Raw genomic sequence first — 18,640 nt, 5'->3', positions numbered from 1 at the left:
GATGTTGGCTAGCTAAGAGTACAAAACTGATGGGCTACAGAGGGGCTTTTTCTAAGATGCTCATTAATTTGTTTAAGGTCTGTTTGGAATTTCCTCATATCTTTTCTGTGAAAGAAGAAGGAACTGGAGACTTCGTTAAATATTGTGTGGAACTTTTCCCATATCTCTTCCCTGAAAGAAATGGAAGCTGAAGACTTTGTTTAAATCCTGCGGAGAAGGTTGTTGGAATTGTGTTACCTCTCTCTAAAAGAAAGGAGGCTCTCAGATTGCTCAGGGACTCGGCCGTTGTTTGCTCAATCTGGAGGCAAGGTAACTTTGTTATTGTTTTATGGATGTTGTGCTGTAATTCTTTCACCATACTAATCATGATAAGAATGGGGGGTAGTGCTTGGGTGTGTGCCTCTGAATCTGATGAAACTTAGTGACAATCTACATCAGAACACCAGGGGAGGCAGGGCAATAGCCTACTTAGAGCCAGTTATTCAAGTCAGGACTGCAGGTCCACAAACCACATGATGTGGGATCTTGATCTCCTGAGGGAGTGACTTGAGGCTGACCACAAGGTTTCCCACAGTAGAGGGGACTGGAAGTTATCAAAAGATCAGGACTGCTTGGAGCACCACCTGCTCGCTCTCACCAAGCAGAAGAGAAAGAGAAGCCTGTGCTGGTGGAGTGACATGCAGGAAAAAGGACTTGGAGCCCAGAAATTCCAGATTGATGAGGAAACTGAGACAGAAATGACATTCAAGTGTTCTGTATTTTGCATGGATGTGTACCTTGCTTGTGCTGTTGAAAAGTAAGTGTGATTGCAGAGCTGACAACTTTCCTGATATCTCCCTGACTCACAACAGTTGGGCTGGGGTTGCAGCCAGTCTAGTGACAACATAAAACACTCCAGCTTTCTGGTGAATGTTAGCTCTGCCTAGGGGGAAAACAGCCAGGCTGCTTTCCCCACTAGGGAACAGTAGCAAAGCAGAGCTACTGCATGAATCAGGCAGAGCTCACTTGCCCCTCTCCTCAGGAGCTGATTCCATTCTCAGGGTACGTCTACACTACGGGACTATTCCGAATTTGCATAAACCGGTTTTGTAAAACAGATTTTATAAAATCGAGTGTGCGCGGCCACACTAAACACATTAAATCGGTGGTGTGCGTCCACGGTCCGAGGCTAGCGTCGATTTCTGGAGCATTGCACTGTGGGTAGCTACTCCGTAGCTATCCCATAGTTCCCGCAGCCTCCCCGCTTCCTCCCCGCCCCTTTGAATTTCCGGGTTGAGAAATTCATTGTCGCGGGTGGTTCTGGGTAAATGTCGTCAGTCACTCCTTCCGCTGGGAAAGCAACGGCAGACAAGCATTTCATGCCTTTTTTCCCTGGATTGCCCTGGAAGATGCCATAGCATGGCAATCATGGAGCCTGTTTAGCCTTTTGTGACTGTCACCGTATGTGTACTAGATGCCGCTCACAGAGGCGATTCAGCAGCGCTACACAGCAGCATGCTTTTGCTTTTGCATGATAGCAGGGATGGTTATCAGCCATATTGCACCATCTACCATACCATAAATTGGTAATAAGATGATTGTGGCTACCAGTCCTTTTGCACTGTTCCGTTTGCTGCTGTCATAAGTGCCCCTGGCTGCTCTTAGCCAGGGGCGCAAAAGCCAAAATTGGGAATGACTCCCTGAGTCAATCCCTCCTTTTTGGTATCTAAAAATAGAATCAGTCCTGCCTAGAATATGGGCAAGTCCCCTAGAATATGGGCAAGTCCCCTAGTCCTGCCTAGAATATGGGCAAGTGTACTAGAGAACCAGTGTATCATAGAACCAGAGAGCACAGCTGATCTGTGTCAGATCCTGCAGAAATTATGAGCTGTATGCTATTCACAGGGGGTGCTCCTGCAACAACCCCACCTGTTGATTCCGTTCTTCCCTCAGCCTTCCTGGGCTACCGTAGCATTGTCCCCCCACTTGTGTGATGAAGTAATAAAGAATGCAGGAATAAGACACAGTGATTTGTTAGTGAGATATGAGTGGAAGGCAGCCTCCAGCTGCTATGATAGTCCAGACAGGACAGTAAGGAGTGTGTAGGAGAGGAGCCCAGCATCCCTCTGCTAGTTCAGGGGCACTTGAATCTTTTCTTTACACATGAAGGGTGGGGGCTGATGGAGCTCAGCCCCCTGTTTCTATGACGATGATGGTTATCAACCATATTGCACCATCTACCATGAAAAATTAGGACCAGGCGCCCTTGATCGACCTAACAGATGCTGGTCATCATGGTTACCAGTCCTTTTGCACTGCCCCTTTTGCCAATAGGCTGATGATGAGGACGGGTACCAGTCGTATTGCACCATCAGCCACCCATGGCGGGGCGAAGCAAGGATGTTGGGGTTCAGTGCTGCAGCATCGGGTCTATCTGCAGCATTCAGTAAAGATAGGGTGACATGTTAAAGAGTCAAGAGAGGATTGTTTTCCCTTTCACTTCTGGGGGTGGGTGGGGGGGTGCGTAAATTGCCGAGCTATGCCCTGACCCACCGTGGACACTGTGTTTGACCCTAGAAGCATTTGGAGCTCAGCCAAGAATGCAAATACTTTTCGGAGACTGCAGGAACTGTGCAGGGCCGCCCAGAGGGGGGGGGCAAGAGGGGCAATTTGCCCCAGGCCCCGCGTCCGGCAGGGGCCCCCACGAGTGTTTTCCGGGGCCCCTGGAGTGTTTCCCGCTCGTCCCGCGGCTCGGCTGGACCTCCCGCAGGCATGCCTGCGGCAGGTCAACCGGAGCCGCGGGACCACGGCACCCGCCGCAGTCATGCCTGCGGCAGGTCCGCTCGTCCCGGGCTCCGATCGACCTGCCGCAGGCATGCCTGCGGGAGCTCAAGCGGAGCCAAATGCCGCCCCCCCACGCGCCTGCTTGGCGCGCTGGGGTCTAGAGCTGCCCCTGAGCGGGGGCCCCCCACCGCCAAAAACCCCGGGCCCCCGGAATTCTCTGGGCGGCCCTGGAACTGTGGGATAGCTTGAGTCCTCCAGTCCATGAGCGTCCATTTGATTCTTGGGCTTTCCGTTACGTTTGTCACGCAGCAGTGTCTGGAGATTTTTTAAAAATGATTTTGAATTTCGTCTTCTGTAACGGAGCACTGATAGAACAGATTTGCCTGCCCTTACAGCGATCACATCCGCATGGTTCATGCGGGAGCTCTTTCTTTATTTTGATTTTTAACTGCATCGCCACCCGTGCTGATCGGAGCTCCACGCTGGGCAAACAGGAAATATTCAAAAGTTCGCGGGGCTTTTCCTGTCTACCTGGCCACTGCATCTGAGTTCAGATTGCTGTCCAGAGCGGTCAGTGGTGCACTGTGGGATAGCTCCCAGAGGCCAATACCGTCGATCAGCGTCCACACTAACCCTAATCCGATATGTTAATACCGATACTAGCGTTACTCCTCTCGTTAGGGAGGAGTACAGAAACCGGTTTAAAGAGACATTAAAATCGATATATGGTGCCTCCTAGTGTGGATGGTTGTGGCGTTAAATCGGTTTTACGCTCCTAAAACCGGTTTAAACGCCTAGTGTAGACCAGGCTTCAGAGAGGGAGATGGGGAGAGAGCAGAAAGAGCCCTGCATCTTGGGGTAGCTCCCCCTCCCCCTGTGAGCAATGGGGATGACCCCTCTGCTCCTCCCCTCCCCCTGCAACTCCTGGCCGGGGAAGGGCAGCAGGGGATTAAAGCCCCCCCCATACCAGTCCCTAGCCTACAAGGGGGAGAAGGAGGACCTGCTGGAAACCCCCTTCCCAGGGAGAGAGGAGTGAAGAGCCCCAGGAGCTGCAGAGAGTGCAGAAGGAAGCCTGGGGGTGAGCAGTTCTGATGGGGGTTGGGGGACAGGCAGGAGAGTTCCTGCAGCAGGGATGAAAATCACTTTAATAAATATGGGAGTGTTGGCAATGCTAATTCTCTCTCTCTCTCTCTCTCTCACACACACACACACACGGGATGAGCAAAGAGAGGTCAAATATCAAAACATGGATTAAAATAAATACAAAATAATCCGCCCCCCCCCCTTAAAACTCTTTGGCGTGTGGGACAGACGTGATTTTTGAGCCCTGAGGATTGGCAATACTGGACTGGTTTAGAAATCCCTCTGCAAAGTGTCTTATTGGCGTCCTCAAGGGTTCCAAGAAGAGTTAAATTGTAAACCAGAATCCCCACTGGGAGGGTGGAGCTGAGGAGAAGGTGAGCTTGCTTGTGGGGGTTCAGCAGTGGCCATCGGGCTGAGACCACTTCCAAGGGGTATCAAGTAGTCTAACCCCAGAGGGATGTTGACTGGGGCTGTGACATTGACAAAAAGATTTTACAAAAAATGCCTGCTTTGTGCAGAAAATGTTGACTTTATGTCCTAGCCCCAAACCTAAAATATTTTGGTTTCCAGCTGAAAAACTCTTATTCCAAAAGCCTGCTGTGATGCCTTCTTGGAGTTGCAGTGCAGTTGGTGAACCAGATGGGAGTCAGTACGGTTCCACAGGATGGAATTGCTGGGGGTTTGGTTTGGGTTTTTTTTAATTTTTTTTTTTAAAGAAAACCTGGCTATGTTTGCACACACAAAGCTATGTTAAAGGAACATGAAGATTGTAAAGTCAAGCACGCAAGAGTTAGGAAAGTCCCAAATTAAGATGTCTGTTCTTCATGCTACAGTTTCTAATTACCCAATAACATTTTTCCACAGGTCTGCTGCCTCATTCAGTGCACAGGATGGACAGCACTAAGTAAACAAGCATCTATTATGTTTCTGCATTAAATATGTGGCCCCCACCTTTATTTACTGCACACCATTCAAACACAGCACTGAAGACAGAATTATTAACTTCCTTATGAGCTTTTCTGTGGCACGCAGGGCCGGCTCCAGACCCCAGCGCGCCAAGCGCGTGCTTGGGGCGGCATGCTGAGGGGGGCGCTCTGCCTGTCGCCGGGAGGGCGGCAGGTGGCTCCGGTGGACCTCCCGCAAGCACGCCTGCGGATGCTCCACTGGAGCCATGGGACCAGCGACCGCCAGAGCGCCCCCCGCAGCGTGCCGCCGTGCTTGGGGCGGCGAAATTGCTAGAGCCGCCCCTGGTGGCACGCATCACAGTAGCAGCTGAGTGCGTCCCAAATGGTAATGAGGCCACAACACCACAGTGAGATGACGATCTCCCCGTTTTACACTTGAGGTACTGAAATACTGGGACATCAATGTCAACAGTATGCACAGGTGTGGGAAGTGAGGGGTACTGCGAGGTGCTGTGGGGCTCCATGCATAAAACCTGGGAGTGTTTCCCACACCTATGCTCTCCACCCACACTCTGCTCCCCAACCCCTCATCTCACCCTTGTCCCAGGCCTCTGGTTCCAGGGCCCACCCCACTCCTGTTCCCGTGCTGGGGCTCTGCTCCTGGGGCCCCAGTCGCCAGCCCTGGTCCCTGGCCACTGTCCCCATGCCCAGCTCCACGGCCAGCGCTCTGATCTTGGCCCCACACCTGAGGCCCTGCTACCAGCCTCCTATCCTGGCCCCACCCCTGCCCCCCACTGTGGCCTTGGCCCTCTTACCTCTGTCCAGGTCCCCCCATCCTCAGGGGCAGGGGGCAGACGGGTAAAGGGGCTGGGCTTTCAGCAACCCCACTACTAAAAATGTTCTTGCGCCACTGACAGTCTGCATTGAATGAGAGTGCCAAATTTGAAATGCGTATGGCCTGACTTTTCTGTTTACTTGCTAGGGCCACCGGTTACTAGTACATAACCCACTAGGGAGCTGTGACCATTTCCTCCAGCCCCTTGTGGCCTGTTAGGTTTCATATGTCTTCAAATGTGTTGGTCTTAAAACCAGGCCCCCACCTCTTCTTTGTGTCACTTACCCCAAGTCAATTAGTACCTTAGATCTTTCACCAAAGACAAACACCAATCCTAGTAATTAGCTAAAGACTTATTAACTAAGAAAAGAAATGAGAGGGTTTTTACAAGGTTAAAGCAAGCAAACGTATTTCCTTCTTCCAGAATTCAAGCTGATCGGATGAGCCCTTTTGCATGTAGCCTCTTCATGGGTGTGCAGGGGCAATTAGCAAAGTCTTTGTACTCTGATATCTCACACTGGCCCATTCAGTTTTGGATAGCCCCTTCTGATGTGCAGGAGGTTAAAAACTTTCATAGGGATTTAGCATTTTGCACTAGGTAACATTTTTTTCCTTTGTTTGGTGGTTAGATATTTCAGAACAAACATTTTACAACTTGTAGTGAGGCAGTGTGGTTCCCCACTGCCCCAGAGAGGGATGAGCCCTTCTGGACACTGGAGTGGGCAGAGCTAGAGAGCTCTGAGCCCGCCCCTCAGAGGGTCAGGCGGTGCCCTGGAAGTATAAAGGCTCAGCCTCAGAACTCATTTGAGAGACAGCGCCGGGAGGCCAGACACCTCTGGCCCAGCCCATAACTGGGAACCCCCCGCGGCTCACGGTGCACCCACGGACTGGCCTGCCCTGCCCTGCACCAGCTACCCAGAGGAGTTGCCGGGCCTGCCCCACTCCACTGCTAGGGCCCCAGGCTGGGATGCAGTGGAGTGGGAGGGCCTGCGTCCCCCCTGCCACCCAACTCACAGGTGGCAGTCTCCCCCTCTCCCAGGACCTTTGGAGGCCTGGGCTCATTGCTACTTCTTGTACTGCTACTGTTCAGCCCCTGCTTGGGGCCTGAGCGCCTGACTCATTGTTTCCCACCCTGACCTAGGGCCTGGGCTTGCTGTATTTATTTCTGCTTCCAAACGGACTGCTGAGGGGGACTCTCATGGTTGGACTAATTTCCCAAGACATCAACAGTGTGTAGTGAGGCAGTATGGTTCCCTGCCACCCCGGAGGGGAACGAGCCCCCAGCCTTTGACAACACAAGCACTGCCTTCCAGCCCTTGTTCTCTCTGCACAAGTAGTGATGGACACACATCAACCCTCAAGTCCTCAGAGCATTCCCTGCAGTGTCCAGTCCCTGATCCACTGAACACTCACAGAATTACCAGGCCTGCCATTCCCAAAGAAACATTACATACTAGCTTGTAAGATTCAACTCAGGATCATCACTTTACTTATCACCACAGCACTTAGACATGTTTATAGTGAAAAGAAGAATACATTTATTATCAAAGACTAGAGATTCAAGTAATAGTGAGCAAGAATTTTGGAATCAAATGGTTACATATAAAGCAAAATAACTCTCTTTCTATAGACTAGCTAAACTCAACTAACAGGTTGACCTCCTGCTAAAGAAGCTTATCTCACCCAAAGTTCTCTCCAGTGTTTTCAGCCCAGTCTGGCTGAGATCCCACTTTCATGAAGCAAATCTGCTGTTCATTTGCTTCCTAGCTGAGGGATGCCTGGGCATCTTCTTTGCCCTGCAAATATAGTAGAACAAACCTTTGAGGTGCACCTCAAGATAAGGTTCTCCCTCCCTGCTCTTTTCTTCCTTTTAGTTCTTTTCTGAAGTTCTCACAATCCTTCATTTGCATTCAGTTCAGACTGGTGATAGGAGACCCATTGTGAATGAGACAACACTCAATTTACATGTAGATTTGTAGGTGACTAAACATTTCGTGTATGACAAAAAAAACTGTTTTTTACCTTTGCTGGTGACCAACCCCTAGACACAGACTTTAAGAACATATGTTCTGTGTACATACACCACTCCTTACATAGTATCCTTACATACATTTCATAACAATATTGATGAAGAGTGCAACACTGACTCTTATTTCTGACCTCATGTGACATTCTTTTGATCGAGAATCAGGAGAACCCTGGAGCCCTCTGCATCTCCTTGCCAGCTGGAATTAAGAGGTTCTTGGGTCACAGCAACATTTGTGTTAATTATCAATGAAGGTGTCAGGAAGTACAAAGTTCCCTAATTCACACCCTGTCTGTAGACATTTGTATCAGTGTACAGTGTTAACTTTATATTCAAGTACTAAGAAGTTAGACTCTGTTCCAGCTCTCCCTTCTCCCTCTGTTCCATATCATGTTGAGCAGTGCCTTCATCCACAGTAGTCCTACTCACTTCAGCAGGATTCCTTATGAAATAAGCACAACTCTCTGTGAGTACAGGTGGCAGAAGGGCAATAACTGAGAACTGATCCTTACATTACATTGCTGCAACTTTGGGCCAGGTTCTCCACTGCAAGTGTTTGGTCAATGTTTGTGTCGATACCCATTCAGTTCAGGATGATTAAGAAAATTCATAGCTCTTTACTTCACTACTGATTATCAAAGCTTTGGTTCAACGTGATTCCTATTGAGCTGGGACTTAGCAGAGGTGCCCTTCCTCAGGTGCTGAGAGAGTGGGACATTCTTTAAGTAGGAACCATAAGCAAGCTTGTGAGAGAAACAACAGACAATGTAGGACTCGTTCATCAAAAGAATGTCACATATATGTTACATATAAAGCAAAATAACGCTCTTTCTATAGACTAGCTAAACTCAACTCACAGTGCCATGAGTATATAACTGTGGAGTCAGTGGCTAAATACAGTGCAAGAAAAAGAGAAAAAATAAGAAAATAAACATTTCCATTGTATTTTCCATATCATGATTCCATGGTCCAGAATCTCATTCATGTTAATTAGAAATTTTCTTGAGGAGACAAGAATCTACCAAAGAAGAGAATGCTTTCAGTTTTTTGGTGTCTGATAAAGAAGAGGAAAGGGTGATCAGCCACAAACTCTATACGTCGTCCGACTGAGGTCACACCTATGCCAATTCCAGTTGCAGCTGCTGCCTCAGTGCCCTCTTCATTGACTTCTATATAAGCTTTATGGACAGCTTCACTGACAGACAGGTCACCTGCTTCTGCTATTCCAGATAAATCTGATTCATGGCTAAACACATCGGTTATTCCTAAAGCTTTCAAATATTGGTTGAGTTGAGCGCTTGTCTCAATTTTGAACCGAGGAAGAGACACCTCCACGTCATCTTCTTTCATATAATAGGGGCTGATCCAAGTTGTTAATTTCTCATAGGTAAGTTCCTTTTCCAGCTACAGGTATAAAGATACATGGGAATCAGAATCTTGTGGTTATGCATAAATATCAACAAGACACAGAACTGTGTGAGAAAGTTGGAAAAAGTGACTTTCATTCACACTCTGGTAACCATGTCAGGCATGATTCTTAGAATGCTACTGAGGTCAGTAGCATGAGGTTCATTATAAGTATGTCTACAAAGGGAATAAAAAAAACCCAAAACCCACGGTTGGCCCATGTCTGCTGACTCAGGATCATAAGGCTCAGGATCCCGGGCTGAAAAATTGCTGTGTGGACATTTGGTTCAGGCTCTAGCCCAAGCCCTGGGACCCTCCACCCTCAGTGTCCCAGAGCTTCAACTCCAGATTGAGCCTCAATGTCTGCACAGCACCTTTTAGCCTCTTAGCCCACAGGGCTTTTATCTCCCTTTAGCTGTACCCTAAAGATTTCCAAATAAGTGTTTATGCAGTGTTTGGAAAAAAGAAAACCAGATTCTATAATCAATGTAAATATAATGACCACAATGCTGGGTCACCAGTGGGAGTCAATGGTGAAACTTTTAACCTCAGTGTTCTGACTTCTACCATTAAAGCTAAGGGACTTGATCCTGCACCAGTGAAGTCAATGGGTGTTTTGCAATTGAATTGTATGAAAGAAGGGTTAGGGAGCTGGATCAGAAGTTAAGTCTGGCAGCAATATGTGGCAGACAGCCTTTGTGGATCTGCCGAAGTGTTACCTATATTGTTTGCATTTATTGTTCATTCATTTTAAGACTAGTCTGTGTGGGTATTAACTGTAGCAATTAGCTATTAATTACATTGTCACTGTGCCCTATTTGGAGAACAAAATGGCTGGCTAATTGTTTTCTGAACATTCAATGACACAGGAACAGCATAAGCAGCCTGCCTTCAGATTTACTATTCAACATGCTGCATACTCTGCAAGGAGGAGGAAAGGTAATTTTCTCCTATACTGTCTGTCCAGGTGATCAGAGATACCAAGACATTGCCATGTTCATGTTCTGGTTATAAGATTATCATCTCATCATAGGCAACTTTACCTGTGTTAGACCCATGTAGTCTTTTGGCAGCAGTATATACATACTCAGGTCACCACCCTTGTATGGGAGTTCAAGCACCTGACAGTCATGCTCCTCTATTGCAGCTATTTTATACTGGCCCTTCTGGTGCATCATCTGCACAGGTTTGCTTGTAGTCTGAAAGCAATGACAATTAGTAACAAATGAAATACATACAATGTATCCTCCTGTATTTAAATGTTTTTCCTTGTATTACATCTTCACATGGACCTAAATGCTGCAGTGGTTGTTTAGGGCAGATTAGCACCTTCTAATGAAAGGTATAAAGTCCTCTTGAACCCCTTCAAACATCTCACAACAGTTTTTTCTCCCTCTCTGCATCAAGGGAAAGGGATCAGTGTGAGGTATGAGAACATGGAGACTAGGAAACCCCATAAAGCCCATCCCCATGATCCAGGATTCCACCATGCTGCTTCTCCCCTGCCCCTTTAAAGCTGAGATACCATTTATTATCTCCCTGTGCCCGCAAGATGTATAGAAGGTTTAGAAGAACAGTCAACACTGTTTCCTAGGACCAACACTTTCAGACGTTGCCACTGATAGTGTGTGTCACAGTTTGGTTGTCCAGCTTGAGAACCATGCTAAGGACAATAAAACTACAGGTTTTCATCTTTCGTTTAATTTAAATTTTGATATAATAGCATGTTCTCAGGTCAAATTGACCCAGAAATTTACAAAACCTAAAAGCAACAGCCACTTACAAAACAATTTAATGGAAACACATTCCACTAAGAACAATTTTCCTTTAGCTAAACAAATGTTTCCCTCCCGCGGTTCCCAACGTATTTTTGCTACATTGTACTAATGTGTGACTAACAGAAAGTGAAACTGAATTGAAGCAAATATGAAGCTGGCTATATTACATTCATTGACCACACAACATGTGGTGGAATAACACAGGGACAATGTACAGAATGTAAACTAAAAAAAATTCCCACTTTCAATATTTAACCTAATGAGAAAAATGAAGAAGGAGATCAATCTGGTGACAGAATGTGGAAACTGAAAACAGACTAAATGGATCTCTTGGTGGCAGTCATTGTAAATGTTGCAGCAGAACAACTCATTGTAGGTCTGAATACAAGCAAACCAGTTAAAAGTCTGTGTAGAAAATTATTAGACACCAGACTGTGGACTGCTCCAAATCAGGTATGTAGTGGTGGAAGGTACAAGATGCATCTTTATGCTAGGCCTCTGCTCAGGGCCCTGTCAGTCTTTGCTCTTCTGAGTGCAAAACTATACAAGGAAAGTAAACCTAACTGCACCAGCAACCCCAAAGGGAATGGGGAGCACAGGCACTGACTCCATGGGAGCTCCTGGGCTGGAGCACCCATGGAAAAAAATTAGCAGGTGCTTAGCACCCACCAGCAGCCACCCCCCTTCTCCCCAGCACCTCTCAGCCACCATCAGCCCCACTGATCAATTCCTCCCCCTCCATCCGAGCACCTCCTGCATGCTGTGGAACAGCTGTTTGCAGTACACAGGAGGCGCTTGGAGGGAGGGGAATGGGCGGGGATGGGACATGCTAGGGAGAGGGGCTGGAAGAGGCAGGCTGGGGGCTTGGGGGAGTGGGTGGGGGGATGAGGGCAGAGCAAGGATGGAAAGAAGTGGGGTGGGGCTTGGAGGAAGAAGTGGAGGGGGAGCAGGCCTCGGGCAGAGGTGGGGGTCATGCAGAGGGGAGTAGAGAGGAACTTGGTGCCTATGATGGGGAGAAAGTGGGGCTATGTCCTGAACACTTCCATTCCTGCCAGAAGAGCTGACAGGCCAATGAGGGGGCAGATGCTGCAGCTTCTTATACACTGGCTTCCCCTGTGCCCCAGGTAGCTATGTGAGGCATTGTACCAGTGTCAGGCATGATGCACTCTCCTAGCTGAAGCTTTGGGAAAAAATTCCTCTCCACACAAGAGCAGGTCCCTAGGCCATAATAGATCCCTACATTTAAAGGGCCATGTCCCCCAGTGCGTCTCATAGTCTGCCAAGCATGTGAAGTAATAGGATGAATAATGTGATGTGTACTTCTGTAATCTACCTCATTAATCTGAAAAGGTCTTTCTTCGGTGTTTTCTTTCTTAAATTCCACTTCCCATTTCCCTTTGAAGTAGACAGCGTTCACGAGGACTAACATAGTCTGAGCAGAAAGAGTGCCCGGGGCAAAGAGATCCTTGATTTTACCTTAAAGAAAGGGAGGCAAATTAGTTTGTTTTGGCAGATCGGTAACATTAGTTCCATTTATCTGTTGTAATAACTATGATGTTTAGTGCTTGTATGTACCTGGGTGTAAGAATATATACATGATACTGGACACACATGAAAGATGTTTGACTGACTGCCCTGAGAAGCTGAAGTCCTCTATCTGTTCACAGAACTAGTGGAACCCAAGCAGTGTTACTATGATTTTCCCCAAACTGACCCACTGATGTGCCTCAAGTGTACAATGGAGAGTAGATGTCTCCTAAAATGGCCAATTTATTCTTTATTTCTCCTGACTAGGCTTGGCTCCACATCAAATTTTTAGTAGTGCGCTGTCATTTACCTTATCTGTATAGGAGCTCATAAATCAAGGTACTTTCAGAAGGTACCCACTACTTGCCCCCAATACCTCTTGCATCTGATTTGATAGTTCCTTAAGCTCCATGCAATCAGACACACAGGTAGTCTCATCCAGCACCCACTGAAGTTGTCAGAAGAATTCCTGTTGATTTCAATGGGTGTTGTACTAGGGTCCAGAGTCTGCAGGCTACTGTTCTCTTCAAATATGTGTTCTTTGTGGAAATTAATGATCTAGCTCTAGGTCACTCCAGTGGTCGAATTGTGGAGAGCTGCCACTGCAGCCCCATACTGGGCATGCTCCAATTATGAGGAAACATTTTTCTCCTCCAGATTCTTAAACACTTGTACACTTTAAGCAATTAAATTTCAATAAATAGCAGCCAATGGCTGACCTGTCCTTACCATTTGTAAAGGTTTCAACCCACACATTTATCTGGTTTCTGGTTTCCTCTGCAGCATTCTGAAAATCAGCTGGTTCCAGTTCTGCCTGGTATAACTTTTGTATGCAGGATAGGTATTGCTGTACCAAAAGAGAGAATGTCAGAACAATACATCAGAAAACAGGTCTCTCTCTCTCTCTCCCCCCCTCTCTCTCTTTTAGACTGTGTGCAAAATAAAATAAAATGTTCCTGTTTTTAGTTCTGCAACACTGCAAAAGTGTTTTCCTATATCCTAGAAATAGGGTGGACTAGCAGAATGAACTGGACCAGTTGGGTATAGCATAGGCAAAGGGCTTGATAGGTTTGGAGATTTTGAATAAAACAGTCTGTGATGGGGGGAACTCACCTCGCACTGGATGGGGAAGAGTTAACTCCTCACTGTAGGCTGAGGAAGCCACACCCCCACATCCCTACTGGGCATGCTCAAGATACAGCACTAGTATAAAAAGGAGCACCCCAGTTCAGTCTGTGCTAACTTCTGGGGAGGAAGGATGCTCCTTGTTGGCTCCAGCCCAGGAGCAGATGGAACCCCTGACAGTGCTGGAGCCATGGAGACTCAGACCAGCGCCCAAGTGCATGTGGACATCTGAAAGGGATCTGAGTCACACAAAACCGCGCACAACAAAAAGCCCGGAGACCCCGACAATCAGGGCCAGATTTCCAGTTGGGCACATTAGGCATGTGCCTAGGGGCACCAACATTCTAGGGGGCACCATACATCTCTAAAATCATGTGCAACACAGAGGTCAGCTGTAGGCAGGGGAAGCACTGAAGATGCTATGCCTAGGAATGCATAAGGTGTAAATCCAACCCTGCCGACAATGCCTAAACTACAGCTCCAAAAGATATGGCCGGAGAGTGTGGGGGGAAATGCACTAGCTTTAATCCAGTGGGAAGTTGGCATGTTTTGGTTGGAGTCCTGCTCATAGGAGCCAACTCTGGGGGTGCTCCAGATCTGATAAAGCTTTCTCCTCTTGCAGCAGTGGTTAGGTCTCTCAATTTTACTTTCCATTCTGGGTGGACTGCAAACTAGGAAAAACTGGTGAAACAGAACTCACTATAGGTCTTTCTGTTAAATTCATGGTTCTACAGCTAGAACTCTGAAATTATCCTAGAGATATGTATGTCTCTGGCCGCTTCTGTCCCTGTCTAACCTATGTGTCACTGACTATATATTTATATGTAATTCATGAATGTCTTTGAAGCACTGTTTCAGTGTTTCTTTTTCCCAACAGTCAAGATAACTAAAGATGACTGCAATCCACAAGAAATTAAAAACTAGAAGTAAATTTTGAAAGATGATTTGTGAACAGATTTTGGGCATATGAAATTTCACACAAATCAAATGATGAGATCTTGTAAATAACATGAAATGAATTGGTTAAAAATGCAGCATGAAACTTTTTGGAGGAATAATTCATCCCAGAACATAGTTAGTAATTCTATTGAAAATGTATGAGCCAAAATAATTCTAGCTCACTTTCCAATCACGGTGTTACTTCTATGGTGCTAACAAGAATAGAAAGCATTAAATCTTAATTTTGTCAGTCAATTAACCAGCTATAACTCCAAATATATATCTGTTGAGTAAGCTGGTGCCAGGATTAAATAGGGTTTTTTTATTATTATAGCCACCCTTTGAACTTTATTTTGCTGTTGATATATGGAAGTAATTTAATAGTTACAAAGCTGAAGAAAAACATGGGTAACAGTGTACTGTATAAAACAGCTTTTGAGGGACAGGCTTACATAACATTGTCTCTTTTTTATATTTTGTACAGTGTCTAGCCCAATGGGACCCTGGCCTCTAGGCACTGCCAAAATACAAATAATAATAGTAAACACTTAGAAATTATGCTTTCAGTGCTGTTCAACACACCTAATTACAATGCTCTTGTGACCAGAGGGGAATGAGCAGAGCCTGTAACTAAGGCTTTAAAGTTATCTTAAACATTCTATTCTGGAACCACATGATTTATTTTACGATAATTGGCTGTTTTGCCCTACTATTCGGTACCTCCATAAGATCAACTCCACCCTTTGTCTAAGTGAACACACCTCCCATCAAGTCAGCAGGAAATGGGACCTCAACTGAACTAAGCCCTTGTTGTTCATCTCTATCTGTCCTACAATGTCACAGGCCATTAAAGTGAATCCCAATGCAACTCACTTGAAGAAAGCTGAATGTCTTTTCTCCATACAGTCTGTTGGCAATAGCCAGCTCATAAGAAGCGGTGGGTTTGTTGATTGCTGAGAAGATGTCATGAAACTGGGAATGAATCCCTCCAGGTATATCACACTGAGCATCAGGAACCTCAAAATAACACAAAGTTTCTATAGTTTATTTCTGACTGAAGAAGGCTGGGAGTGACAGACACTTTTTAATAATTGTTCTCCTATTAATCCATTCAGATTCAATAACTAAGCTAGTTTTTCCTTCTCTGACTTGTTCTTGTTCCTGACAGTGCAGATCTGTGGCACAAAGGCCCTGTTATAAAGACTAAGTAATCCGTGGCTCTTTTGGGATGTTCCACTCATTACTTATGGAGCACCCACACGTGAAAATTTGTTGAACAATGAAAAAGGTTCAGGGTAGAAGAGTTTCAAATGCTTTCTGTATGTCTGATTTATACACGCAAATGCACTCACAATCATTGTAGAAGCTCGTTAAAATAACATGATGCAAACTGAACTCATCACATGTAAATGTGGTTATGACTATTGCATCCACAAATCAAGCATATAATTGTACAATATTTTCAATAAAAATCCCTAAACCTTACTTTTTGCTATCTTGTGTACATTTTTATCGTTCTCCCTATACCTTCTGTCACTCACCATCACAGTATTCCCCCCCCTATTTTTATGTTATAATTCAAATCTGCCAATTTTGAATTTTCATTCAAATTTCCCAAAGTTTCTCCAATTCCAACATTTGTTCTAATATACCAGTAACCGGGAATGACGAGGTAGTCTGCGACTGCTCTCTGAATTGCCATAACTTCTTGTTGCTTCAGAAAAGGTTCCTGTTCCTGGATTTTCATGTTCTGCAAATTCAAAGACGTGAAGCGCCTGAAGTAGAAATGTAACATTGCAACAGTCATACACTGTATTGATTTACTTATGACAATCTGTGAAACTAAACTTGTCACAGATAATTCAGTTGTCTGTCTTACGTACTGTCCTTTCTACTGGAGATGGACATCATGCTTCCAAAAGACAAGTGTTCCCAACTTTTATCACTGGATGCTCCAGTCCATCCATTGACATCAAAATCAGCAAGCCATTTGGTGAATACTACTTAAAATCACTAGAAGGGAGAGCTATATTTCTATGATTGTGGTAATCACGTCCTATTTCTGCCCATAATATTCAGCTTGTTAGATCTTTTAACACTGTGCTGCAGTAGGGCAATAAATTCAGTAGGGTTCTGCAGGCATGCAGTGATCTGCAATAGTGGACCATATCACAGGACTGGGACTTGGATAAAAGCTTTTTTTACAAAACCTAAATGAAAGGAAAAATCTGAAGACCAATGGAAATGCTTTCAGAGTTTGCTAGGTTTAATTCCAACAAATACAGTGTTTGTTTGTCAAATACAGAGTAAGTCGCTGCCCATACTTAAGTGGATATGAGTTTTGCCATTGATTTCTGTGCCGGCATTATTGGAACCTGTGTGGGTTTTTTAAATTTTATTCCTTTCGTCTGCAGATCCCTTTCCATCTGCTAACTGTATTGGGTCCTGCTTCTAGCCTTCACAGCAAAATATTCATCTCAAAGCTCTAATGATGGCAGTTGATTTATTCAAAGACTGATGATACGTGATCCTTGATTAGTACTAACTCCTGTGCAATCCAAGCTTGAGCAGTACAAATAATTTTCCAATGAAAAAAGTTGACTCATACAAGCTCATGGGATCTGAAATAAGTTAATACTTTTGCCAAACTAGATGTTCAATTTATATTTTTATAACTATGACCCAAACTTGTGACACTTCAGCACTAGGAAGTCTGATGCTCAGCACGTTCATAGTAAGCAACTAAAAAGGACCCTGCATCTGAGATACACATTCCTGAAATAACCATTTACTCTATGTATCTCTCTTTTGGTACAATGCAGAACACAAAAATGTCACCAAAACAAAACAAATAAAAATGCTTTTAAAACTAGAGACACCAGGCAGTGCACGATAACATTACAACAGAAATGTATGTGTAAAGTGAATGTGAGGGGCTGAAAACATTTATATGGGCCAAATTAGACCAGCCTAGGCAGAAGGTAAGTGAAGTGGCACCATAGGCCATAGTCTCACAAACAATAACACATCTAAGTACCATTACTCATGTATATAATAACACACATATATGGAGCAGTTTGCAGGATCAGGGCTTGAGAGGGAAAACCTCTTGCTCTTGGACTGGAAATGTTATTTCCAGTTTATAATGTTCTCAGCCTGCAGCTTCTGCCAGGCACATTTTCAACTCCATAAAGTTTAAAAAATCCATAAAGTTACATTCAATATAAAAGTGCCTTTGTGACCTGAACTAGGGCAATTGTTACTTGTGCAGGCTACATTACATGTGGAAAAGGAAAATGCTCTGTGTTAAAAGAAGAGCCTTGAGGCACTAAGGTGATATTGCATGTGGGAATAGTCTGCCATTGTTAAATAAATATGAAGGAATAAAACAAATGCCTTATTATTGCCTACCTTTTGTATCTGGGTGGCAGTATTACCTCTGGCCCCCAAAAGGACCATGCCCAGGGCAGCTGAGATACTCAGAGGAGAATGGATGATATTTTCAGATGGACGATCTTCATTCAGTACTTTGAAAAAGTCAAGGCAAAAGTTGGTAATTGCTTCACTGATGGAGCTCATTGTGAAAATGAAAAGCTGCAGAGGAAAAAAAAACCAAATCAACAGAGTTCAACAGTCTCTTTTCTCAACCTCTTACTGCATCAGAAGGTTTCAGTGGCTTTCTTGCTAGTTATTAACTCGTGTCTAGCCTCAGGGTGGGCATGGGCATAAGTGCTGGGAAGACTGTGATACAGACTTTTAAAAAGAGAATTCGCATTAAGAAAACAGCCTCATCTCCAATTCTCCACTCAGGAAACTGAGACTATCCTTTTTCTTCCACTTCTGCGGCTAATGTACAACACTACAATGAGTAAAATCTTCTACCAACACAGTTTCTTAGAGCAATGAAACATGCTGATGCATCTCCCCATCTGACTTCAGGGAGTTATGCATGATTTACAGCAGTATGAGTTCAAAATCAGGCTTCCTGAGAGGGATTATTGGATGCTCCAATTTCTGTTTGTATGTGATCAGGACCGCATTAGGCTGTCTTTTGCAGATATAGCTAGAGCAACTTCGGAGGAGTGAATCCAGATATACACAGGTGTAAATGAGAGCCCAGTTTGACCCCTGGTGTCTAGGTAACAACAACAGACAATGGGTAGAAAATGATTTGATTAATATGTGGTAAGATATTACTGAATCAGTTTATTCTATTATAACAGAAATATACACTATGTAAGATGTGTGAATG

The 18,640-nt window shown here is 45.1% G+C and overlaps 1 protein-coding gene across 1 annotated transcript in view; it reads right to left on the bottom strand.

Moving 5' to 3' along the window:
• LOC120397082 (serpin B3-like) overlaps positions 1–17,967 on the bottom strand; it is a 151,312-nt gene extending 133,345 nt beyond the window's left edge. The window contains exon 1 of the mRNA XM_039522550.1: positions 17,800–17,967. Coding sequence (XP_039378484.1) covers positions 17,800–17,967 — 168 coding nt within the window. The remainder of the gene's footprint in view (positions 1–17,799) is intronic.
• Between the last annotated feature and the right edge of the window lie 673 nt (positions 17,968–18,640).

Source organism: Mauremys reevesii, linkage group 2, assembly GCF_016161935.1.
Source record: "Mauremys reevesii isolate NIE-2019 linkage group 2, ASM1616193v1, whole genome shotgun sequence".
In the NCBI taxonomy this organism is placed as follows: Eukaryota; Metazoa; Chordata; order Testudines; family Geoemydidae; genus Mauremys; species Mauremys reevesii.
Note: the sequence above shows the minus strand (reverse complement) of the source record. Positions and strands in the feature narration are given on the sequence as shown.